General features: G+C 43.7%; 1 protein-coding gene and 1 long non-coding RNA gene across 6 annotated transcripts in view; one reads left to right on the top strand and one right to left on the bottom strand.

Annotated features, from left to right (window-relative positions):
- The window catches only part of ST6GAL2 (ST6 beta-galactoside alpha-2,6-sialyltransferase 2), an 86193-nt gene that overhangs the window by 41011 nt on the left and 18096 nt on the right, over positions 1-27086 (top strand). For all 4 annotated transcript variants that reach the window (XM_086701462.1, XM_086701463.1, XM_086701461.1 and 1 more), the window contains exons 2-5: positions 1257-2251; positions 12007-12104; positions 13779-13880; positions 16654-16828. In XM_086701462.1, coding sequence (XP_086557588.1) covers positions 1306-2251; positions 12007-12104; positions 13779-13880; positions 16654-16828 — 1321 coding nt within the window. In that variant the 5' untranslated portion in view covers positions 1257-1305. The remainder of the gene's footprint in view (positions 1-1256; positions 2252-12006; positions 12105-13778; positions 13881-16653; positions 16829-27086) is intronic.
- Positions 8180-20996, bottom strand: LOC147582587 (uncharacterized). 2 transcript variants are annotated; one of them, XR_015249321.1, is made up of 4 exons: positions 20818-20996; positions 19813-19988; positions 19230-19344; positions 8180-8464 (listed from the first exon to the last, which is right to left on the bottom strand). It is a non-coding gene; the product is annotated as an uncharacterized LOC147582587 (long non-coding RNA). The 2 variants fall into 2 exon arrangements; XR_015249322.1 differs by lacking the exon at positions 19230-19344.

Here is a 27086-nt window from a genome sequence, read left to right as displayed (position 1 = left end):
TACCCTCGCTCAGAGAACTTCACTTCTCCCCATTTCTCACAGAGCCTGTGGCTCAAACATCCAAATACACCCTCCGGGTCCCCCATGGCTGGATGGGAGTCACTTTCCAGTTCAGTTTTCCCTACTTCTTCCAACCCCATCACCCAAACACACAACCCCCACCCCCAACACGCACACGCAGGCTCACGCCATTCGTTCAGCCAATATGTATTCAGTGTCTGCCTGTGTTGGGCACTGTGCTCATTGGTAGGCTCCAGAAAGCTCCAGTATTATTACACGTGCCTTGTATTTTTCCCTTTTGGGGGCTTTGCTTACATTCCCGAACATTAAGGGCGTTTCTTGTTACTGTTTTATTAGTACCAGGCACTGTACCTACACAGCAATGTAGCAGTAAACAGGGGCTCGAGTACTGTGTGAAGGAGAGGTTCCTTCTCCCTTACCTTTTATCTTGTCCATTTCATCTCTGCCTTCTTCATCACCCTTTCTCTGTTGGAGGCTCATCTAGAATCAGGCAGCTTTTCCTTCATCTCCTCCCGTGTTTGACATGTGAACATACTACCTTCCTGTTCCATGAGAGACTCATGATGGGGGTGAAGTCGGAGGCTACTTATTTCAGTGTATTTTTGAAGTCCACAGATACCCTGGCATCACATTCGCCCACAGTGGCTAACTGCAGACCTGGCTGAAGCATTGGTTATTCAGGACCCTAGCGGACTTCTGGTATATTTCAGGCAGCCCCCAGGACCTGGGGGAGACCAGGAAGAATCTGACACGGTTGTCACCCATTAAAAGCACACAGTACTACAGCTGTACAATATAGGAGCCTTTGTTGTCTGATAAAGCAGGGAAGAGAGGGCGGACGGACTCTGCTTCTTAACTCAGCTGCTTTGCTTTTCCAATGGAATTCTGTAAACCCAGTTTCAGGGAGAGGCTTTTGGGATGGGCCCCAATTCAGTAGCTGTCAGGGTGGGGGAAGTGGTTATACCTGCAGAGGTTTTCCATATATACAGCCACTCCTCCAGCTGTCTCCCAAGACTCTAGGCAGGACCTCTTGTCTGGCACGGATCCAGTGGAGGAAAGTGGGGTGGGGCTGGGGGGATATGATGCTTAAATTTAGTCAAACTTCCCAAATGAACCTGGTTTCTGATGCCCCTTCTAACCCTCCCCTGCAGAAACACTGCTCAAGCCAGATTGTCCCCAGGGACCTCTGAGCAGGTGTCTTCCGGTGGCTAACTGCAGACCTGGCTGTTTTTCAGGTTCATTCGGCCTCCTACCGACACAAGGTGCTGACCCCAGAGACCTGCCATGAAACCACACTTGAAGCAATGGAGACAACGAATGCTTTGCGGGATCTTCGCCTGGGGGCTCCTCTTCGTGGTGATTTTCATTTACTTCACCGACAGCAACCCAGCTGAGCCTGCGCCCAGCTCCTTCTCCTTCCTGGAGACCAGGAGGCTCCTGCCCATGCAGGGGAAGCAGAGAGCCATCATGGGTGCCATGCAGGAGCCCTCCTTGCCTGAGAGCGTGGGTGCGAACAAGCGGCTGCTGGGCGGACGCCCGTCTGTCCCCTTCCGCGCTGGTCCAGGCGACCTGCCGCAATGGACCCAGGTGCAGGCTGGGTTTGAAAATGACGAAGAGTTCTTTTCATCCCAGATCGGGAGAAAATCGCAAAGGGCTTTCTACCCGGAGGACGACGACTACTTCTTTGCCGCCGGGCAGCCAGGGTTGCACAGCCACACTCTGGGCACGCCGGGGGCCCTCTCCCCCGGGGACCCAGGCCGGCGGGAGGGGGCTGCACCGGCTCGCCTGGCTCAGAGAAGGCGGTCGAGGAAGCGGCAGCGGAAACCCGGCGGGAGCCCGGCGCTGGAGGACGGCGACGACGGGGACAGGCTATACTCGTCCATGTCCAGGGCCTTCCTCCACCGGCTCTGGAAGGGAAACGTCTCGTCCAAGATGCTCAACCCGCGGCTGCAGAAGGCCATGCAGGACTACCTGAGCGCCAACAAGCACGGCGTGCGCTTCCGCGGGCGGCGGGCGGCCGGGCTGAGCCGCGCGGAGCTGCTGTGTGCGCTGCGGAGCCGGGTGCGGGTGCGCACGCTGGACGGCAAGGAGGCGCCCTTCTCCGCGCTCGGTTGGCAGAAGCTGGTCCCCGCCGTGCCGCTGAGCCAGCTGCACCCGCGCGGCCTGCGGAGCTGCGCCGTGGTCATGTCTGCCGGCGCCATCCTCAACTCCTCCCTGGGCGAGGAGATAGGTGGGTCCCGCACGGTCGCCCACGGTGCGCACTCGGCCTTGTTCTTTGCGTCTGGCTGGCTGGGCAGCACGGGGGTTCTGCGCTGGATGTCTCTGACGCCAGCCGGAGAGTCTCCCGTGCTTCTCCCTCACTGGCGCAGAACGAGCCTGTTGGAGGTAGCAGCAAAGGTCTTTTTGGGGGTCGATTTGAAAGCGGTGGTGTTGCCCCTCTCCTGGCTGGCAGGGGAGTGGAAGGTCTGTGTCCTGCCCCTGGCAGCCGCTCCGAGTTCTTCTCCCAAAGAGACTGTGTTCTACGTGGCCAGGCTCCTGGCCTAGCCCGCAGAGACCTGATGAACCCCTAAGTTGTAGGCTCATGGGAGAGGAGCAAGAGGACCAGAAAAGAAAGCAGAACTGTCTGCAGGGCAGCGACAGTTAGAGAGGGCGCAACTGCAAAGAGAAGTATGCATGGTGGTAATTTTAGTTAGCCCAGGGACTAAATGGATGTTGTGGCTCAGAGAAGAGCCCTTCCTGTCCGCACAATGAGCTCTGACCTCACGCCAGCTGGTGCATGTCCAACCTTTGAGTCGTGGCCAGGACACCCATCAGGGACCTTCTCCAAGATGGTAAATAACATGACCACACCTTGGGTATCCATCTTTCCTTCTGAACTCTGCCTTCAGAGCCCTGTCAAGAGCCCAGGAGCACATCTGGGTCATAGTTCCTGTATTAGGCCTGTCCAGAGAAACAGATTGATGTAGAGAGAGAGGAGATTTTTTTAAGGACTTGCTCCTGCAGTTGTGGGGATGGACAAGTCTGAAATTTGTAGGGCAGGTGAGTAGGCTGGAAGTTTGGATAAGAGTTGAGATTGCTGTCTGGAGGCTGGAGTCTGCAGGGCAGGCAAGCAGGTGGGAAGCTGAGGCAGGGTTTCTCTTTTGCATCTGGAGGCAGAATTCCTTCTTTCTCAGCAAACTTCAGGCTTAGCTGTAAAGCCTTAGCCTTCCCTCTGTGCCCATGCTCATTCCATTGCCACACGGGCAAACAAGCAGTTTGAGTCTATAGAATCACTCATTCATTTAGTAAACATGTGTTTAGTCCTTACTATGTTCAGACTTCTGTACTAGGTTCCAAGAAGAAAATGTGAATCGGACACAGCCTTGGCCTGAAGTCAAGTTGTAAAACAACTGTGTCTAATACATTCTCACAGTAGACAGTGTTGTAGCTCATAGCTAATCTGGAAGTTTCAGTCAAGGGGCTTTTGCTCACTTGGTAGAAAGGAATAACCTTGTTTCTTGGGTCTGTCAGTGTTCTGTATTCCTGAGGAGGGGCTGACATGCCAGAGCTGCCTTGAAATGGGGCGATGCCGTTGTAATTGGGTCCCACCACCCAGACCTCCTATCAGACATTCTTGGGAATGGAGCTGAATGTGAATTTTTAAAAAGCTGAAAAAAGTAAGCACGAGCACGGGCTTGAGGTGTAGGGTCCCAGTGTCCCAGTGCTGACATTACAGCAGGCTCATAATAACACTGTCCACGTGTCATATGCAGCCAAAGCCGGAGCAGAGTAGTCTGCAATTGATTATGGAAGAACAGTGGTTTAAAGCTCCCTGGGGTGAAGTTCCTTCTCATTCCCGAGGACCATTATTAATAATGTAAGAAGGAATTTAAGTATTATGCTTTAAAGCAGGCAGTAACTTGCTTCCGGTTTTGTTTTGCTTTATTTTAAACACCTCTGCATAGTAGCTGCATATAGGGATTGCTCTTGTGTGTCAGGGAGATTTCTCTTGCTCTTTATTCTGGCAAAAATATCCTTGACCAGAGTCTTATAAATTCTACTTGATTCAGAGTTTGGAAGAGAGTGTGAAAGACACTGGGAATTACACATTTCTGGGGAACGTGAAATGTCACTTACATCTTTGTTAGTTGCTAGCATCCAAATTTAACTTCTATTGTCTGCCCTTAGGTGAAGCTTCATGATTAGAACTATAGACTTCCAATTATGATATTGAAGAACGCAACTCAGAAATTTTAAGAAATTGTCTTTATTGTATTGCCCAGGTTCCTTTGAACCCAGTTTTTTACTACCATTTTAAGAATGTGGAATCAGCACAGTTCCGTGTGTAAAAGCAAAAAGTTTCATTTTTTATTTTTTTTTTTATTTAAAAAAAAACATTTTTTTTTTCAACGTTTATTTATTTTTGGGACAGAGAGAGACAGAGCATGAACGGGGGAGGGGCAGAGAGAGAGGGAGACACAGAATCGGAAACAGGCTCCAGGCTCTGAGCCATCAGCCCAGAGCCTGACGCGGGGCTCGAACTCACGGACCGCGAGATCGTGACCTGGCTGAAGTCGGACGCTTAACCGACTGGCCACCCAGGCGCCCCAAAAAAAGTTTCATTTTTATAAGCGAGGGTGTCTCTTAGTCTCAGCACTTGTGCATGCCAGGTGCTTCTATGTCTCCTTCCTGCTCCCCTAACGTATATGTGCTTATAACACATATTTGTTAATGTCTCTCTTGATAAAAACAGATTCACTCAGCAGATTCCTTCAGGCAACTTTGAATGCTGGGGCGTGCCATGCTGGTTAGCTAAAATCATCTTGGCCCCTACATTTCTACTTGTGTAATTGGATAAATGAAGATCAAAGAACTTACAGAAAGGTCATGGTCTCATGAAAGACTGAGGAAGAAGCTAAGAAAGTACCTACCTCCATGTCACCCCTGCCAGGAGGCCCCTCCAGGCTGTACTGGCCCAGAATGCTCCATCAATCTCCCCTCTCTGAGTGGGAGACCCCATGCGCCTCAGGTTTGCTTATCGGCCGCCCTGTAGCTCCCTCTGCTGGTTGCTCCGCTGACAATGCAGTCTTGCTTCTCCCTCTTCTGTTAGGCTTGAGTCATGCCATGTAATTGTTTTTGAGAACAGTATAGCAGTTGTAAACACCTCCACTTTGAATATGTTATTGCAAAGCAAACTGAACTGTTTTGGAAACATGGAACATTCTTTCCTAGAACTAAGAGATGATTTTTTTTTTCAGCCATACACATAAACAATAATAATTTGGTAGTGAAATCAGCTCCCAGCAGTCCTGTGCAAACACACTACAGAGGAGAAATGTCTTAACAGCCCTAGCCCTGATGTGGGAAATCAGGGACTGTGTGCTTGAAACTCAAATTCTGGGAAGGGTCTGGGGAAGTGGGAGGGTGTGGAGGGCTGTGTGTAGGAAGCAGGGCATATGGTACTTGGTGGTAATAGCTTAGGATTTGGCAGATCCTGATGCCTCAAAAGGGGAGAAAGAAGATCCTGTAGTTATTTAACAGGAATTGATTATTTATTGAGTCCCCAACCCACCGAGGCCTAATGCTATGCTAGTCACTAGCGATGCAAAGATAAATAAGGCTGAGAGATAAACCTCAAGTCCTATGCAGTCTATTGGAGAAGACCAACTGGAACAGACATTTTCAGTATTGTGGTTAGAAGGACAGAGAGATATGCTTACTGACGGGGAAGAAATGACAGCAGAATCCTAACCCACCATGAGGGCTGATGACTGGGTAGAGAGAGGTTAGCAAGGACTGCCCAAAGAGGGAAATCCAGGCTGAAGTCTAGGGTAAGAGGTAGGTGAGACACAGCATGAGAAGTGCTTGGCGGGGCGGGGGGTGGGGGGCACACAGAAGGGCACAGGGGTAGGGAGATGGGGGAGGTGGGTGGCATGAGATCTACAGGGAGCACGAGGGGCTGAGAGTGGGGAGAGACTTACATTGATAGGCAGGCAGGCCGCTTGCACATCATTCTCCAGAAATTAGATTTCACTTAATAATTGTAATAAAAGGTGCCACTTATAGGGTGTCTACTGCAAAGTCCTGTTCTAAATGCTCTTGTGTAAACTGTTGCAAAGCCAAGAAAAGGAATCTTCCTGTTTTATGGGGGCACCTACAGGCACAGTGGGTGGAGCCTGGACTCCATTAAACCCCACTCTGGGTCTCCAGAAAGTCTAGCTCTGACCCCTGGGTCCATGGGGCCGAGAGAGGCATTACGATCTTTGAAACAGGGAAGTGATGGGTCAGCTTTGCATTTCAGAGAGAGTTCCAGAGCCTGGAGTGGAGGGCACAAAGGAAGTCACACTGCAGCAGTCCCAGGGAGAGGCGAGGCACACAGGGGCTGCGGAGTCTTGAGAGGGATGAATCATCACTTTGGCAGGCCATTCCCTATAGACTGGAGGCTTTTGCTCCCTTGCTGTTTCAGATTTTGTTTTCTGGAGGAGTGCGGGAAGGGAGGAGGGGGATGTGGGGCCCAGTGCCCAAGGCAATGCACTGACTTAGTGCTGGTACGCCTCCTGGCTGGCTGCTTCTTGAAGGGTTTTTTAATCTTCCTTAGTGAATGCATGTAGCCTGGCCCTGTTCTCAAGGTCAACACGAAATGGCTCTACCCTGGAAATGCCTTCTCCAGAAATGAGGCTTTACTTTATTCCCCATGTGCTTGCTGTCTGATCCATTCCTTCTTTTCTAAATATGAATGGACAGCTTAGTTTTTCAAGAGTGTGATCAAGGAGATGCACAGCCAGGAATATGTTTACAAAACATGTCTGCGTGATAGACACGCTCTCAGCTCATCCTCCCCAAAACGCTCCCCCCTCCCATCCTGATCCCACTGACAGCTTTAAGGAGGTTCCTTCTCCATCCATAGCAGCCTCCTGCACAAAAATTGGCCTTTTAACTCTTTAGACTCCTACCACTTCCAAAGGAATTAAGCTAGTTTATGTTTTTGTGCCCTGTGCCTTGTGTGGTCGCTTGAAGGCTTAACACACACCTCAGTGTAGAATACTGGCATTTAAAAGTTGTGACATTTTCAAGGGTGATACCGTTAATTTGGAATTTCTACCTAATTAATTTGAAAAGCACCCACTGCTTGGAAGCCTTGGCTTGTTCACCTCTCCTTTAGACAGAGGCTGCGTCCAAGGGCAGCATGGTTTAGCAGGAGAACTAAGGTTCAGCAGCACTGGCCTCACACTTCTTGCCCTCATAGTGCCCTGATTACGTCTGCTCCTAAAGGTCACCTCACTGTCTGGAGCCTGCTCTCACTCTGGCTTGGGAGTGGGTTGCCCCAGATCAGCAGTTCACATCGTTGTGATGTGCTTACATTTGGGGTCCCAAGACCCCTTCAGGGGCTCATGAGGGGAAAACGTTTTATGAAAACACACAGGGGTCTTTTTAACCATTGACATTTGCACTGGTGGTGCAGAGGCAGTGGTAGGTAAAACTGTTGCTTAGTGTAAATGAAGGCGGTGTTGCCCAATGGTACTAGTTGCGATTTCTGCAGCCAAGCTCTGCAGGAGAAGAAAAGAGTGGCAGTTTCACTTATGGATGTCCTTGAGGAAGCAGGAAAACATTTAAAAATGTTGGCTTTATTAAATATCAGTCTTTGAGTACACGTGTTTTCAAGACCAAGAAGGCAATGACGTGAAAACGCTTCTGCACACCAGCACATAGTGGAAAAGCCCTTGTGTGGCTGAATAGTGAGCAGAACTAGCCACTTGTATCATGCGACGCCATGTTTACTTGAAACAAATGACTGATAGACATACTTTATTCAGTCACTGGATATTTGGTAGATATTTTCTCAAAGAGGAATTGAGTGAGCCTGTCCCTTTTAGGAAAATAGCGGACAGTATTTTTTTTGCCAGTAATAAAATTCAAGCTTTCAACCAGGAACTTGTAACTGAACCCAAGTTCGTCTGCCCTGTGTGCAACAGCAAAGCCAATCACCGAGACATCAGGTATGCATCAAGGAAAGGGTTCATTTATGCAGCCAAACCTGAAGAAGGGAGGATAAGCCTCAAATCTGCTTCCTCCAAGGGGGAGGGAATGAGTTTTTTACAATCATAGGGGTTGAGAATGCATACATATTGATGCAAAGCGCAAGGAAACTTAACAACTACTCATAAGGAAAGATAGCATGTTCATTGAGCAAACATTTATTGTAACATATACCCCATGTTCCCTTGAGGTGGAGACTTAACTCTGGAAGGAGGCAGAATTCAGCCCCTGATGTCAGGAGGTTATCTTCAGATGAGGAGAGGGGTTATGGGCTTGCTCTGAGAGCCAGTATAAACTGGAGGGGGTCTTGGGCTTGTAATCTCGAGTAAGGAATGCCAGGCCTTGCTTGTTCCTAGGCTGGAACCATATCAGTTGACCTTGAGTCCAGGCTTCTGCAGAAATAGCTAAGTGAGTCTGTTAGTGGGGTCTGAAAAGACACAGCAGCTGATTAGGGGGGAACAGTTCTCAGAAAAACAAGCGTTAAACTTTCTGCTAGTTTCAACCTCATTAACCCCATGAGGCACTCTTTCAAACTTAGAAGTGTCCCAGCCTTAAAAACTGATGAGATGCATGGTAATATTAACTGCTGTGACTTGGGGGGGATACCTTATAATGAAGTGCATCAATATTTGGAAGATCTGCATAACTTATTAAATTGGTAGTTCCAAATGACCGTTGCACAATGCTGCAAAATCATGTGTGGGTGAATCATCCATTTTAAGAGCAAGAATAACTATTTGAATGGATTTTAATGTAACAGAGCATGGCAAGTTCATTGATACGGTTTCACATTCCACATTAGGAAAGCTTTTTTAAGAAACTAGCACTTGTCAAGTTTTGATGAAGTATCAAAGAAGAATATTCTCAGTAATGTGGAAAGACTTTAAGTACTCCTTACATTTTCAAAGATATATTGGAGGGTTCATATACTTCAACTAAAGCAATATGTTGCAACAGAATGCAGAAGCAGTTAAGAGAAACCAACTGTCTTCTGAAAAGCCAGGCGTTAAAGAGATTTGCAGACATTTAAACCAGTGCAAGTCCTCTATTTTTTGAAAATATGGTTATTTTTCATAAAAATATTTTAAAATATATTAGTAAGTAAGGGTGCCTGGGTGGCTTGGTCCGTTAAGCATCTGACTCTGGATCTCAGCTCAGGTGTTGGTCTCAGGGTGGTCAGTTCAAGGCCCACCTTGGGCTCCATGCTGGGCATGAAAACTACTTTAAGAAAATAATAATCAGTTAATTAATGAACATCTTTTTCTTTTTTTTTAATTTTTTTTAACGTTTATTTATTTTTGAGACAGAGAGAGACAGAGCATGAACGGGGGAGGGTCAGAGAGAGAGGGAGACACAGAATCTGAAACAGGCTCCAGGCTCTGAGCAGTCAGCACAGAGCCCGACGCGGGGCTCCAACTCACGGACCGCGAGATCGTGACCTAAGCCGAAGTTGGATGCTTAACCGACTGAGCCACCCAGGCACCCCAAAACATCTTTAAGTTTTCTATTTTGCTTCCAAAGTAGGCATATATTGACAGATATAATCCAAATAAACAAAAGAACTTTGGGTTGTCAATAATTTTCAAGAGTGTAAGAGGGTTCTAAGACCAAAACGTGAGAACCACTGCTTTGGATAATCAAATTTTTCTGACTCCAATAGCATTTGAATTTGTATGAGAAAATACTATCCGATAAAAATAAATAACCAAACAGCTCATTACAAAAAAAAAAAAAAATGTATGAACAAGTGCTTATATTGTAAAGAAAATAGAAAGTGTTCAGGTTGTTAGGCATCATTTATTCAAAGCATGGATCACCTAGAATGTAAACATTGGCAAACCTCTTTATTTATTTCTTTAAGAACCAAGTAGTAAATATTTTAGTTTTTGTGAGCCATGGGGGTCACTGTCACAACTCACCTCTGCCATTACAGACAATAGATAAACAAATGACTATGTCTGTGTTGTGGTCCAGCTTTATTTACTAAAACAGGTGGTCACAGCTTGCTCCCCCCCTGCACCATTTCCCCTAAAAGAACACTGTAGAATTTTTTTAATGCTTATTTGTTTATTTTTGAGAGAGAAAGAGAGAACGAGCTGGGGAGAGGCAGAGAAAGAGGGGAACAGAGGATCTGAAGTGGGCTCTGTGATAACAGCAGAGAGCCTGGCATGTGGCTCGAACTCACAAACCTCGAGATCATGAGCTGAGTTGAAGTCAGATGCTTAACCCCCTGAGCCACCCAAGGCTCCCCTTTAGAATTTTTTCAATTACGTAGTCAAGTACCCGTTATTCCTTCTTTGTGTTCTGTTTAATTTTGGTGCTCAAAACTGGAATACAAATTCTTCTGAGTTCAGGGCCCGTCAAGAAAGGCACCTAAGATAACTGTGTTTTGTTTGTTTTTCTTTTTAATGTTTGTTTATTTTTGAGAGAGAGACAGAGTGTGAGCAGGGGAGGGACAGAGAGAGAGGGAGACACAGAATCTGAAGCAGGCTCCAGGCTCTGAGCTGTCAGCACAGAGCCGGACACAGGGCTCAAATCCACAGGGTTCAAATCCATGTGAGATCATGACCTGAGCTGAAGTCAGATGCTTAACTGACTGAGACACCCAGGCGCCCCCTAAGGTAACGTTGTTTCAATGGTGGCATGTGTGCCCAGTCTCTGATACTTAGGGAGTAGGAAAGTCTCTCCTAGGAAGACTGCTCAGGAGGGAGCAGCACACTCAAGGAGGTGGCCTGCTTTAAGGACTTGTGTGGGGTATGGTCACGGTAAACATAGGGCACGTCTACAGGCTCTTTGGTGAATCAGAAATACATAACCTTACCTCTCTCTCACGCAGACAGAGGCATTGTCGTTGCTCCAAGGTAAGCTTGAAATGTGCATAGAATTTTTGAAGCTAAAGATAGCCTGTAGCGATTCCCTTATTGCTGATTAACTCTGGTTTCTGGGCAACACAGTAGTTGGCTTGGGAGATTTCAAGACATATGCATGCACCTAGACTGCTTTGTGGAAAGGGAACGTGTCCCCATTCCCATCTAGCCTACCTCTAGCTCTTCGTGTCCTCGTCAGCCTCCAGGATGTAGGAGGTGTGTTTTCACCCGGGACCCCTGAGAACTTGAGGAAGTCTGTCAAGTTGAATGAAGAGAGACACAGATTTATGTTGTAGTTGAGGCTCGGTGAACCAAGGTGTGACCTTAAAGAGTGTAAAGAGCCTCGGCAGCCAGTACCACTGGTGGTGTCTCCCGTCCTCCAGTCCTGTGGCAGTTGGTCATACCGTTGCTGGAAATGCAGAATGCTCTCGATTGCTCTCACATGGGCCTTCTGGGAATCAGCAGCAATTTGTAAAGCACAGAAATCAGCTGGTTTTCTTTCTTTCTTTCTTTTTCAACTTTTAAATTTCAATTCCAGTATAGTTAACGTACAGTGTTCTATAGGGCTGGTGTTCTTTTTAAGCACAAACCAGTACCCCAAGGTATAAAAGTTGCACTGGAGGCTGTGGCTCTCACTGTGTGGGAGATGTCCTTGTCCTGGCACAAGTGGCCTCTTTAGCGACACCATGAGCAGCCTTCATGCTCTAAAGCAATAAGAGGCCACAAACAAGCAGCCTCTGTCTGCAGCCTTTGTCTGCTCCCATAGATTCCATCTTGGAAATACCCTGGAATCTCTGAGAATGCCCACATAAAGCATGCCCCTTTAAAGAATATGAACACATAACAAGTACCTACATATATCTGAGATGACATTGGACCACATGTAATGGATTCATATGTTCCCATGTTGATTTGTCCCCTAACGAAGACCTCATTCGAAATAAACACTACAGACACTGAAAATGACATGTATGGGTATCTTAACTATATTGGTTGTTTCCAGTTAGCTTCAGGTATTAAAAATTTTGCTTTAAAACTTTTTCTAAATTATGTTGATTCTACAGCAAAAAATTAAGTAACTTTGTCACTCATGTGTTCTTAGATTCTCATGATGCAGTTTTGAGATTTAACTCGGCACCTACACGTGGCTATGAGAAAGATGTTGGAAATAAAACCACCGTGCGCATCATTAATTCCCAGGTAAGATGGATGGGGTGTTTTCATGCATGTACATTTTATAGGTAAATAGTTTAACTGGGTGAATGAAGAGAAATTACCCAGTTGTACATGACCATGGTCTTGCTTATTTGTAGGTTCTTGTAATCATAAAAGAATTGATGAGAAAAAATGCAGATAAATAGGCATTTATGTGTGACATGACTAGGAAGAAATGAGTAAATAAGATTAAAAGGAAAAATCAGAGAAGATATAGAAACATGTATGGATATCCATATATGCATATGTATGTGTATATATATAATCATAGTGTGTTGTATATTACAGATGGAGCAAAGGACAGTTAAATTTAGAAAAAAATCATGGTGGTGTAAAAGGCAAGGGATGAAGGGGAGAAAAAGCAAAGGCTACAAGATCCAAGGGTCAGTAGGGTGGCTTGGAAACTTTAGTCCATTATCTGAAAATTTTAAAAATGAAATTGTTGAAAATGGAAGTATTTCTCTTTTTGGTGTTCTTCATACAAATGTTTTCCAAATTCAAAGCAAAATTATTCTCAAAACCATGGCAGTTTCTAGAGTTTCAAACTATATAGAAAGAACATGAGGTGATGGATGATTTATGACAAGTTGCTTGGAGAAGAAAAGATTAGCTTTCTGCCTGGGACCCTGAGCCAGGCAGCCTGCAGCAAGGGAAGAAACAATCGCCATGTTTCCTTGCTTCATAGACAGCATGGATTGTAAGAGTCGCCATTCATTTATTAACACTTCCAGCTTTTTAGCTAATCATCCCCACAAATTAAAATACATGCCACCTGTAAAATATGTCCTGACTTGAGAAATCTGTATGAAGAAAGAGAGTGCATCTTAAAAACTGTGAAAAGTTGCACCTCAACACTGAGGAAAACCAAATTTTTTTTTCTCCTCCAAAGCTGTAGTTTAAAAAAGATGATTGGCAGGTGAGATCGAAGGACTCCTCTAGGACCACAAAGGGAGGAAGTCGCATGTGGGCTGTCACCAGTCTGCTGGCTGTCCCTGTTCCATTTGTCCTGAGGCTGGCACTCTGAAGGCACCTTAATAACGTGGGTCATTCATATCTGTGCCTCCTTCTCCAGTTGTCTGTGAAGGCAATTAGAGAGGAGGTTGGGGGTGCCAAATTAGCTAAGGCATCGCATCTTTCAGGAGCTGATTCGATACCACCGGCTATGGGTATAATGCTGATGAAAATGTAAGAACTCGTGAATTTTATTTTATTTTGTTTTTTAAATTTTTTTAATGTTTATTTATATTTGAGAGAGAGAGAGAGAGAGAGAGAGAACAAGAATGGGGGAGGGGCAGAGAGACAGAGGGAGACACAGAATCCCAGGGAGACTCCAGGCTTTGGGCTGTGAACACAGAGCCTGACTGGGGACTGGAACTCATGAACCATGAGATCATGCCCTGAGCTGAGGTCAAGACGGGTAACTGACAGAGCCACCCATGCACCCCTCCTAAATTTTATTTTTAACCCTAGTTTCCCCAGACATTTCTTCAGGTTCATTAGCGTGCAATGCCTGCCTCTCTCACTCCCCCAGAGGAAAATAGTAAAGTCTGAGTAATTTTGTTTTTCTTGCTCTGATTCATTTTTTTAAACTTTCCTCTTTTTAAAAATATAATTTTGAAGAGCCACTCGCTTTGAAATGATTTCTGTGTGTATTTGCAGATTCTGACCAACCCCAATCATCACTTCATTGACAGTTCATTGTATAAAAACGTCATTTTGGTGGCCTGGGACCCTGCTCCTTACTCTGCAAATCTTAACCTGGTAAGTGTTCCCTTTGGTGCCCTTACCCTACTGATCAGACAGTGCCTTTGACTGATTAATAATGGGAGCAAGTCAAGGATTAAGCTTTCACAGAATGAAACCAATCATGGGCACTACTGAAATACATGGGCGTTCATACCATTTTGATACCCAGTTCCGGTAGCGTACTTGGTGAACGTGACCTACCTAATGAAAAAAGGGCTTTTGCTCTGGAAGATTTAAAAACAAAAACAAATCACAGTGCCCTAAATGTTCAGAAATTCCTAGTTACACTGGAAGTTGAGCCAAGTAAACTCAGAGTTTTCCATTGTGATAGGGTTACATCACCTTCCACGTAGTTACGAGACCTTCTGAAATAAATTCAAAGTGCTTGATAAGAGAATCTAAACTTTGTGAATCAACAGCTCACTGCCCTTTAAGTGGAACCTGTTACAGACTTTTCTTGAGTGTGCAACTCTGGCTTTTTCCTCTAAACCTTTCTTACCTTATGTGATACAGTGTAAACAAGATTACTGCTAGCCATCAAAATACAAGCAAGTTACATTCATGGCATTCTGGCAAATCATTGCCTATCTAAACAAGCAGCTAGTTACTTCTGGTGAGAACTTGGATGAAAAGCCGATGCACTTGTCTTTTAAGGAGGGCTGGGAAAGAAGTGTGATAGTTTTAGCCTCATGAAAGATAATGTCTGCTGTGCCACTGAGCGTCTTTCAACTTGTTCTGTCATGACCCAAGAGAATGCATCCTTCTTAAGATGATGGAAATGAGGGAACAGGCCTTGGCTTTACCAAGAGGACTTCCCAAGAGAGCAGCGGCCCAAGGTCAGATGGGTCCTTCTGGGGCTGTTGTGTCACTGTTCATCTTGAGACCAAGGCTGGAAATTTAACTAGCATGATTCCTAACTGGTTCTTTTTTTAAAAAATTTTAAAAATTGCACTTAAATCCAAGTTAGTTAACATATAGTGTAGTAATGATTTCAGGAGTAGAAGACCCAACAAGTGCCCTCCTTAATGCCCCTCACCCACTTAGCCCCTCCCCCCACCATCACCCCTCTGGCAACCCTCAGTTTGCTCTCTGCATTTGAGTCTTTTATGGTTTGCCTCCCTCTCTCTTTTAATCCTAACTGGTTCTTAACCAGGAGCGCAAACCAGAATCACCTGGAGAGTATTTTTTCAAATGTATCTGTCAGAGCCCCATTTCCTGACATATCACTTACAGCCCCAGTGTGTAGTTTCTGAGAAAGCTCTCTGGCTGATTTTCACAGGTACCGTCTACCGAGAATCCGGCACGAAATGCATGTTGGAACTCTTCAGCTTCCTTTCCGGTCTGAAGTTCTCTGGTTTTAAGTTCTGACAGCTTTCTCACTATCTGTGGAGAGACTGAGAGCTCTAGCTATTGGACCTTGTTTCTTCCTCCTTGGGAAGCATCCAAGCCCAGGGCACAGAGCTGTCCAACCCGATGGAGGGGACAGCAACAGTGCTGAAACCCAGGCAACCGGGCTGCTTTCTGGGTGGCCTGCGCTCTGGGGAGCAGGAGGAGGGGTGAAGAAACTGAGGCCCACACTCCTCTTGCTTCCCTTCTGCTGCCTCTTGGCTTGGGGGCAAAGTTTACACGAGATGATTGGCCCCGGTCCTTCTCAAAATTGTTAAAGCCACAGAACCCATTCAACCATGGAATATTACTTGGGATCTCAGTGCGTATCTACTGTTTCCCGAAGGTGTCTGTTTGAAGGGATAACAGGGCCCTCAGAGCCTTATGAACTAAGTCTCTCCCCCACATACCTCCAAATCCCATTTTTTCATGGTGGCACCTCAGATGTTCTGAAGACATTTAAAAGTAAACCTAGGGGCGCCTGGGTGGCTCAGTCGGTTGGGCGACTAACTTCACTCAGGTCATGATCTCACAGATTGTGAGTTCGAGTCCCATGTCTGGCTCTGTGCTGATAGCTCAGAGCCTGGAGCCTGCTTCGGATTCTGTGTCTCCCTCTCTCTCTGCCCCTCTCCTGCTCACGTTCTGTCTCTCTCCTTCAAAAATAAACATCAAAAAAAATTTTTAAGTAAGTCAACCTTATTGTACATTTTTTCATACAGTAACATGTACAGTCAGTGGAAGGATACATGTTGATGAGTATTAGCAAATTTATATAGTCATGTATCCACCACCACAGTTAAGAAATGGAATATTTTCAGCACTCCCAAGAGTTCCTTGTGCCCCACCTATCAGTCTGCCCAGCGCTGCCCCAGACCTAGGCAATAACTGATATGCTTTCTGTCACTGTGTATTACATATGAAAAATATGTTTTGAAATACACTGATTGAAGCCCCAGGGTCAGCACACTGTAGCCGTGGACCAAATCTGGCCCCATTTCGTAAATAAAGTTTTATTGGAACACAGCCATGCTCATTCATGATGTATCTTCTGTGACTTTCTCAGTACAATAGAAGCATCGACTAGTTGCAGCAGAGACTGTCTGGCCCACAAAGCCTCAAGGGTTTGCTACCTGGCCCTTTACAGAAAAGTCTGGGGCCCCTGCCCTAGCTCATCTCCCATATTTCACTAAAGAACAAATCCTTGTCCCTCAGGGCTGGGACCCTATCTCTTTTTGTTCTGGTTCCCTCATCCATGAGGCAGTGCCTGTACTTCACCTCCTTCTCCCGGGCCCTTAGCCTCTAAATAGTCTCCAACCCCACCCCGGTGCTGCCCTGTTTCCTTTTCACAGTGTGGTTCTCTGTACTTGATTGCGTTGATTTTGTTTGTTTGTTTGTTTCTTAGTGGTACAAGAAGCCAGATTACAACCTGTTCACTCCATATGTTCAGCACCGGCAGAGAAACCCAAATCAGCCATTTTACATTCTTCATCCTAAATTTATATGGCAGCTTTGGGACATTATCCAGGAGAACACCAAGGAGAAGATTCAGCCCAACCCACCATCTTCTGGCTTCATTGGTAGGTATATATAAAAATGGATGATCAGGCAGGCACTCAGGGTTAGGGTTAGGCTTAGTATTTAGCAAATGTACAGTTATGTTATTTAATCAGAACAATTAAAAGGTGGTTTTAGAGGAAGCATAGATAAGCTGAAGATAGTTAGAAACACTCTGTTTTTTCCAGTTTTCTATTGGTACGTGATAACTGCCCCCAGAATTGCAAGATGTACAGCAAAAACTGTTTTATTTTCTGTCGGTTTTGTGGGTCAGGACAGGCTTGGCTGGGTTCTTCTTCTGTTCCACAGGCTTCAGTGGGAATCACTTCATGGTATTCACCTGCTTCATGGGATGGCTACACTCCTGTGGTTGGCCCCTTTGGCGGGGATGGCTGGGAGGGCTGGCTCAGCCAGGACTATTGACTTTGTGCCTGCACGTGGTCTCTTGCATGGTGGTCTCAGGGTACTCGGGCTTCTTACATGGGAGCTCATGGCCCCTGGCAAGTGTGCCAAAAGGCAGGAAATAGAAGCTGCCTGTTTCTTAAGGTTGAGGCCTAGAGACCTGCACAATGTCATTTGCACTCTTCTGCGGGTCAGAGTAGTCAAGGCCCCACTGGATTCAAGGGGGAAGACACACAGACCCCACCTGGGTCATCTGTGATCCACTAGCCACTCACCCATTCACATTGTTTACGTGATACCAGATTGAGGAGCTGAATTTGTGACCGTAGGAGAGTGTCATGTGCTGCAAGATAGCAAGTGCAGGCTTTGATGAGACTAATTCTAAGACAGAATTAGTCTGGCTCTTGCTGCCAGAGTCCACTAGCTCTAATCTAAAAAATGGATTTTTTGGGGCGCCTGGGTGGCGCAGTCGGTTAAGCGTCCGACTTCAGCCAGGTCACGATCTCGCGGTCCGGGAGTTCGAGCCCCGCGTCAGGCCCTGGGCTGATGGCTCGTTGCCTGGAGCCTGTTTCCGATTCTGTGTCTCCCTCTCTCTCTGCCCCTCCCCCGTTCATGCTCTGTCTCTCTCTGTCCCAAAAATAAATAAAAAACGTTGAAAAAAAAATTTTTTTTTAAATAAAAAATGGATTTTTTTCATATAACAGAATCATCACACTTAGCTTATTATATATATATATATATATATATATATATATATATATATATATATTTTTTTTTTTTTTTTTGCAGCCAGGCTTTGATCCTCCAAAATTTGTGGTTTTACTCTACTTCTTTACCCATGATTCAGCTAATCATCCCATTATCTCTTTGATTTTACCCGAGTAGGGTAATATTAAGGAATATCCTCGATCCCCTTGGCAATATGAAAGCTGTAGTGGAACCAAAGGATGTTAGTTGTGTCCACAAAAAACTGTGATGTTCTCCCCACCTAATATCAACGAATTAGCCACCCTGCATCTTAATTTGGGCTGCAAACTGGGTTCCTCTGAATAAAGGAGAGATTTATGGAGATAGCACTGTTTTCATTATGGATACGGGACACACAAGTATCTGAATGGAGGCCTGTGGATTTTGGAGTGAGTTTGTGGCATTGCAATAATGTGAACTATTTTACCTAGAGTTCAAGACAGAATTTACGATATGACTCTGTAGATTAGCTGCCTTCAGTATAGCTAACCCCCTTTTAAAGTCATACCTTTGACACTCTGTGTCCAAATCAGTTTTTTGAAATCATAGTGTCTTTATCTTTTGCACAGTTTCGTGAGATCCTGTTGCTTTAGGAAAGAAAGTATAATCCAGTTTGTCAGCAAAGGGTAAGTAGGAGAGTATAATGCTTAGACAGCGTAACGGGATGTGGCGGAAGTTTAATAAAATCATTTTCATATTGTTGCCTTCTCACGAATTCATGGGGCTTCTGCTTCCTTGGAGCAGAAGTTTTAGAGCACAGTGGGGGCTGTCAGATATACTTACAGCAATGTGCAGTTGAAAGACTCACATAGATAGTCATAGCTGGAGAGAAATATTTTCCCATGTGTTTTTGTTGGAAGGAATCCTGCCACACATGGCCAGCTTCCTTTCATAGCTATTTACTGAGAATTTGGAGTTTTCAGAGGCTGATACTTGCCTTAGAGGCTGCTTTTACACGAATATGGAGGAATGCAGTTTGACGTCATTGCAGGAGTGGAGGCTGGGTCTGGCAGGTTAAGTGTAAATTCTTCTCTGCCCTTTACCAGCTTTTTGATCATGGGCATGTCACTTACCCCCGTGAGCCTTAAATATGCTCATATGAGAAATGAGACTCATAAAATCTTTCTAAAGATGAGTTGGTGTGCCGATGGGCAATGGTTCCTGTTTTCTACCACTGTCCTGCCCAGAGTGACAACTATTAGCCACATGTGGCTATGCAAATTTAAATTAATTAGGATGAAAGGAGAGAAAAGCTTCAGTTCCTCTTGCACTTGCCTTATTTCAGGTTCTTAGTATCCACGTGCACTGGCGGCCACTGTCTTGACAGGCAGTGCAGGAGAACATCTCCATCATCACACAAAGTTGCATAGGACAGTGCTGTTAAGTTTTGCTAATCACAGAAGAATGAAAAAAGAGCAAGCAGATAAGGAAGCCTTAAGTTCCCAGTGGGCAGGCTGTGCTCTGTGACTGGGGATACAGATGTCACAGAAGACATGGCCTGCCGTCCCTGGCCGGATTTAAGAGTGAGCTCTCACTAAGGATGGACGGGAGATACAGTCGGGGTGTCGCCCTCTGAATACTCTGCTGATTTTGCAATCTGTCTGCCTCCTCTTTGATCCTGCTCAGAAATATGCTGAGAGCCAGTCTGTTTTATAACTTATCTGATGTTCCTAAATATTAGCAGAATGATGTTGCTCACATCTCAATCTGTCGGCCATAAGAATTTCTAAAAATCAATGAGTTATTTTCTGTTATTGAGAAGTGTTCTCCAAATACGTGTTCTAAGGTCACGTAGAAAAAAAAAAAAAAAAAACTATTGACTTCTTGTCTCACCACCTCATCATGTCCAGACACTAACCTCTCATGTTCATTACTGGACAAAAAGAACCCATTGCAGAGCTGGTCGGTGAGATCAGGATGTTTCTGTGTGCACAGCGCTGGGCTCTGCCCAGGTACAGCGATCAGCAGGGTGCTTTCTATCAGAGGAGAGCAGTATTCTGACGCCCTGCTTTCCTCATTAGCACAGGGCTCCACCTGTGGGGAAGACATTGCAGGTGAAGCAAGATGAGGCCCTTTGCTTTATGGATGTGCTCTTCTGGAAAGGAAAATGGTGTCACATTTAATTACTGATGTTTCTAAACCCGCTGCATATGTTTTCCTTATATGTGTTGTGAATCTGCACGTGTGAAATAGAGGGACTTTAAAAGTTGACTGTTTTGAACACAAAAGACATGTCTTTCTATGGAAATAAATGGTAGTTAGATTCCCAGGGGAACACACCTTGAACCCTTTAAATGTCATGTCATTGGTGGTATTAGGAGACTTGTTCCTGGTGCCTGAATTCATCATACAGGAGAAAGGTGGAGAAAATGGAAGGGGAAAGTCATCCATTAAGTAGGTATTAATTAAGCCCCTCTATGTGCCAAGCATGATGCTGAGCCCAGGCTCAGCCCAGTGGTGAGGAAACCAGGCAAAGAACTCATGGTGCACCGAGTGACAGACATTACATAGGTGTGCCTTCCCTAAATAAAATAAAATTACAAACTGGGCAATGAAGGAAGAGAACAGGATGCATCAAGGGCTGGGAAGTGTGTGCTTTTCCCATTGTGTTCCTGCTCTTAGCCTAGCGCATAGGAGGTACAAGAAGTAATTATTTGGAAAATGAATGTTTTAGCTTAGAACTTGAGAAGTTCTCAAGTTTAACATGTGTCAGAATCACCCAGAGAGGGCTTATGTATTAGATATCTAATGATGTGAGGCAAATTACCCCAAAACTTAGCTACTGGACAGAACAATAAGCATTTGTTATCTTGTACAGTTTCTGTGGTCAGTATTATAGGAGCAGATTGGCTGGCTGGCTTACCTTGGTATCTTTCATGAGATTGCATTGAGCTGTCTGGACTTGGCTTGGCTGATCTGTTTTCTAGATGGTTCACTCACAAGATGGCTGTTGACTGGAGGCCTCAGTTCCTTACCACACCTCTCTATAGGTCTACTTGAATGCTCTTACAACACGGCAGCCAGCTTCCCTATAGCAGGCAATCCAAGGAAGAGAGCAAGAAGGAGGTCTCAGTACTTTTTATGGTGTCATAAACTATCTATCCCCTTGGCTACATTCTATTTGTTACACAAGTCAGTCCCATTGTTGTGGGATGGAACTACCCAAAGATGGGGATACCAGGTAGGGATCATTGGGGGCCATGCTGGAGGCTGGCTACCATACCTTTCTAAAACACAGACAAGTGGGCCCACCCCTAGAGTTTCTGGGAAGGTGGAAGGGGCAAGAATTTGCATTTCTAACAGGTTTTTAAGTGATGCTTCTGCTGTGGTCCTTGTTCTGTACTTTGAGAACCACCCTTCTGGCATTTTAGAATCCTGAAGTTAGAAGGAAATTCAGAAATCAAGTCTGTGGGTCCTGTATTGATAGACATGCCATCAAGGTGATAAGCATTTAGCTCAGCAGGAGAACACAGGATGCTACCAATAATACATTATTCCTTTGTTTCTTTGAAGACATAGCTAAAAAATTTACTCTTATCATTACTGATGGACTTCTTTCATGCCCTAAAACTTGTGAAATGACAATAACAGCTACCTGTCAACGTCCTTCTTAAAAGTAGATTTTTGTTCGTTTGGTTGGTTGGTTTATCATCTTGGGACCCAGATTCTCAGATGTACTGATTAGTCAGGTATAAGTTGGGGCACCAATAAGCAACGTCCCAACTCTCATTGATTTCAGGAAACCGCCCTCAGTAATATTCAGGCAGATAGTTCAGCCAACATCTCCCATTCCAGAAGCATTTGTACCTTCATTAGCAACCCCTAGTCCTGCACCAGCAGTCTCCTTGATGGCACACAAATCATGTGGGCTTGCCTGGTAGATAGGAGCTGTGGTAGGTATGTGTGTGTTCTTCTGGGTTATAACAATATATTATGATAAAAGTTATGTGAATACAGTCTTTCTCTCAAACTGGTATTGCAATGTGCTTACCCTTCTTCTGATGGTGTGAGGTGATAAAATGCCCATTTGATGAGATGACATAAGGTGAATGACATGGGCATTGGGATGTGGCATTTGGCCACCACTGACCTTCTGATGACCTATCAGAAGGAGAATCATCTACTTTCTGACTGCAGGTGACCGTGGGTAACTGAACCTAAGGATAAAGGGAAAACTACCATGTTGAAGGGAAGAAGGGTCTAGAAGTAACTTCTGTCCACTGCACCATTCTGAATGTTCCTTAGAACAGGGTTGGAAATATTGCTGCATCAATGTCAACTCTGATCACAATAACCAAATAGGCACTGTACTTTTTCCTGGGTTCTGTGGGATCTGTGTATTATCAGCTCCTATGGAGAAGTTTCCTTTTGGGCAAGATGTCCTAGTAACATCAGATTCAGTCACAAATATTTAACTTGCATCTGAATAAATTCTTCTTGTTCTGTCTACAGTAATAGGAACTGCCTTTTCTGATTATAAAGAAAGAGCAGGGAGTTGTAGGATTTAAGGAACACATTGACCTAGCATTGAAGAAAACAAACTCTGAGTCTCTTCACTGGAAAAACATTCCAGAAGTTTCTCTTTAAAAATTTTTTTTAAATATTTATTTATTTTTGAGAGACGGAGCATGAGCAGGGGAGGGGCAGAGGAGACACAGGTCTGAACTGTCAGCACAGGGCCTGAATCAGGGCTCGAACCCATGAAACATGACATCACTACCTGAGCCGAGGTTGGACGCTTAACCAACTGAGCCACCCAGGCGCCCCCAAAACATTCCAGAAGTTTCTAATTCACATACATAAAGGACTTATCAAAGCTAATAACTTCAGTTTGCTTTCTTTGTAATAAAACTGACTTAAAGAACATATGTGAACAATTTTTATAATATTGACAAAATGTAAATGCATAGTAATATCAAGTGAATTAAACTATACTTTCATTACAAGCTTTAATATTACTAAGATACTTATTAAAGATTTAATATCTATAATGTGTACTGAAGGTGGTCCTCTCAGATTTATAAATGAACATTTTTGAACTATGTTTTCTCCCTTTTTTTATAACAATCTAACCCATGTTATTACCAAACTACTCTATCAACCAAAATATTTTGAAGAATCACTCCTAAAGAGATGAATATTCACTGCAATTAAATATGAAACCTAATTCAAAGTTGTACGTTGATTAGTGATAATTGTCTTTCAAAATATTTTAAAAATTTTTTTAATTTTTGTATTTATTTTTGAGAGAGAGAGAGACAGAGAGACAGAGTGCAAGTGGGGGAAGGGCAGAGAGAGAGGGAGACACAGAATCCGAAACAGGCTCCAGGCTCTGAGCTGTCAGCACAGAGCCCGACGTGGGGCTCGAACTCACAAACCATGAGGTCATGACCTGAGCCGAAGCCAGACACTCAACCGACTGAGCCATCCAGGTGCCCCTATCTTTCAAAATATTGTAATATAACTGTGCGAATATATTCTGACTTTTGTTAACAAGGTCATTAGGTAAAAATTAATGAAAACCTGACTTTTTAAGAGAGCTCATTATTAACATACGTAAGTCGAAGGAGATTGAGAGATTATTTATCCCAACATAGATACTGGTCCAAAGCTTTGACCAAACCTTAAGGGAGAGACTGATTCTGTTGCTTTATAAGATTTTTCTTTGTAACATTTTTTTTTGAGTTTCAATAATTAAAACATGGTTTAATTGTTATTAGAATAGCTAGTTGGATTAATAAAGTAAATAAGTACATTCAGAAAAAGTCAGGAGAATATTTCTAAAAATTAACTTCAAATAATAAATAATAAAAATAAGATTTTTCAAGAATAAGAATAATGTCTATTTCATTATTTTTTTTAACTTCTTGGTTTCTTTTTTTTTTTAATTATTTTTTTTAACTTACATCCAAATTAGTTAACATATAGTGCAACAGTGGTTTCAGGAGTAGATTCCTTAATGCCCCTTACCCATTTAGCCCATCTCCCCTCCCACAACCCCTCTGGTAACCCTCTGTTTGTTCTCCATATTTAAGAGTCTCTTATGTTTTGTCCCCTTCCCTGTTTTTATATTATTTTTGCTTCCCTTCCCTTATGTTTATCTGTTTTGTCTCTTAAAGTCCTCATATGAGTGAAGTCATATGATATTTGTCTTTTTCTGACTGATTAACTTCACTTAGCATAATCCCCTCCAGTTCCATCCACATAGTTGCAAAGGGCAAGATTTCGTTCTTTTTGATTGCCAAGTAATATTCCATTGTGTGTATATGTGTGTGTGTGTGTGTGTATGTGTGTATATATATATACACACATACACACACACACACACACACATATATATACATATATACATATATACCACATCTTCTTTATCCATTCATCTATCGATGGACATTTGGGCTCTTTCCATACTTTGGCTGTTGTTGATAGTGCTGCTATAAACATGGGGGTGCATGTGTCCCTTCAAAACAGCACACCTGTATCCCTTGGATAAATGCCTAGTAGTGCAGTTGCTGGGTCATAGGGTGGTTCTATTTTTAGTTTTTTGAGGAACCTCCATACTGTTTTCCAGAGTGGCTGCACCAGCTTGCATTGCCACCAACAATGCAAAAGAGATCCTCTTTCTCCGCATCCTCGCCAACACCTGTTGTTGCCTGAGTTGTTAATGTTAGCCATTCTGACAGGTGTAAGGTGGTATCTCATTGTGGTTTTGATTTGTATTTCCCTGATGATGAGTGCTGTTGGGCATTCTTTCATGTGTCAGTTGGCCGTCTGGATGTCTTCTTTGGAGAAATGTCTATTCTTGTCTTTTGCCCATTTCTTCACTGGATTATTTGTTTTTTGGGTGTTGAGTTTGATAAGTTCTTTATAGATTTTGGATACTAACCCTTTATCTGATATGTCATTTGCAAATATCTTCTCCCATTCTGTCGGCTGCCTTTTAGTTTTGCTGATTGTTTCCTTCACTGTGCAGAAGCTTTTTATTTTGATGAGGTCCCAGTAGTTCATTTTTGCTTTTGTTTCCTTTGCCTCCGGAGACGTGTTGAGTAAGAAGCTGCTGCGGCCAAGACGAAAGAAATTTTTGCCTGCTTTCTCCTCGAGAATTTGATGACTTTCTGTCTTATGTTTAGGTCTTTCATCCATTTTGAGTTTATTTTTGTGTATGGTGTAAGAAAGTGGTCCAGGTTCATTCTTCTGAATGTCACTGTCCAGTTTTCCCAGCACCACTTGCTGAAGAGACTGTTTTTATTCCATTGGGTATTCTTTCCTGCTTTGTCAAAGATTAGTTGGCCATAAGTTTGTGGGTCCATTTCTGGGTTCACTATTCTGTTCCATTGATCTGAGTGTCTGTTCTTGTGCCAGTACCATACTGTCTTGATTATCAGTCTTGATGATCAGAGCTTTGTAGTATAGCTTGAAGTCCAGGATTGTGATGCCTCCTGCTTTGGTTTTCTTTTTCAAAATTGCTTTGGCTATTTGGGGTCTTTTCTGGCTCCATACAAATTTTAGGATTATTTGTTCTAGCTCTGTGAAGAATGCTGGTGTTATATTGATAGGGATTGCATTGAATATGTAGATTGCTTTGGGTAGTATCGACATTTTAACAATATTTGTTCTTCCTATCCAGGAGCATAGAATCTTTTTCCATTTTTTGTGTATTCTTCAATTTCTTTCATAAGCTTTCTATAGTTTTCAGCGTATAGATTTTTCACCTCTTTAGTTAGATTTATTCCTAGGTATTTTATGGATTTTGGTGCAATTGTAAATGGGATCGATTCCTTGATTTCTCTTTCTGTTGCTTCATTGTTGGTGTATAGGAATGCAACTGATTTCTGTGCATTGATTTTACATCCTGTGACTGCTGAATTCATGAATCAGTTCTAGCTGTTTTTTGGTGGAATCTTTTGGGTTTTCCATATAGAGTATCTTGTCATCTGCGAAGAGTGAAAGTTTGACCTCCTCCTGGCCAATTTGGATGCCTTTTATTTCTTTGTCTGATTGCAGAGGCTAAGACTTCCAGTACTATGTTGAATAACAGTGGCGAGAGTGGACATCCCTGCCTTATTCCTGACCTTAGGGGGAAAGCTCTCAGTTTTTCCCCACTGAGGATGATATTAGTGTTGGGTCTTTCGTATATGGCTTTTATGATCTTGAGGTATGATCCTTTTATCCTGACTTTCTTGAGGGTTTTTATCAAGAAAGGATGCTGTATTTTGTTAAATGCTTTCTCTGCATCTATTGAGAGGATCATATGGTTCTTGTCCTTTCTTTATTGATGTGATGGATCACATTGATTGTTTTCTGGATATTGAAGCAGCCCTGCATCCCAGGTATAAATCTCACTTGGTCATGGTGAATAATTTTTTTAATGTATTGCTGGAGCCAGTTGGTTAATATCTTGTTGAGGATTTTTGCATCCATGTTTATCAGGGAAATTGGTCTATAGTTCTCCTTTTTAGTGGGGTCTCTGTCTAGTTTTGGAATCAAGGTAATGCTGGCTTCATAGAAAGGGTTTGGAAGTTTTCCTTTCATTTCTATTTTTTGGAACAGCTTCAAGAGAATAGGTGGTAACTCTTCCTTAAATGTTTGGTACAATTCCTCTGGAAAGCCATCTGGCCCTGGACTCTTGTTTTTGGGGAGATTTTTGATTACTTATTCAATATCTTTATTGGTTATGGGTCTGTTCAAATCTTCTATTTCTTCTTGTTTCAGTTTTGGTAGTGTATATGTGTCTAGGAATTAGTCCATTTCTTCCAGATTGCCCATTTTATTGACATATAATTGCTCATAATATTCTCTTATTATTGTTTTTATTTCTGCTGTGTTGGTTGTGGTCTCTCCTCTTTCATTCTTGATTTTCTTTATTTGGGTCCTTTTTTTTCTTTTTGATCAATCTGGCTAGTGGTTTATCAATTTTGTTAATTCTTTCGAAGAAACAGCTTCTGGTTTCATTGATCTATTCTACTGTTTTTTTTGTTTTGTTTTGTTTTTTGTTTTTTGTTTTGGTTCCGATAGCATTAATTTCAGCTCTAATCTTTATTGTTTCTTGTCTTCTGCTGGTTTGGAATTTTATTTGCTGTTCTTTTTCCAGCTCTTTAAGGTGTAAGGTTAGGTTGTGTATCTGAGATCTTT

The sequence above is a fragment of the Puma concolor genome, chromosome A3 (genome assembly GCF_028749965.1).
Source record: "Puma concolor isolate L17-30 chromosome A3, mPumCon1.1.hap2, whole genome shotgun sequence".
Lineage (NCBI taxonomy): Eukaryota > Metazoa > Chordata > Mammalia > Carnivora > Felidae > Puma > Puma concolor.
The sequence above is the reverse complement of the archived record's forward strand: the minus strand, read 5'-3'. Positions and strand labels throughout refer to the sequence as shown.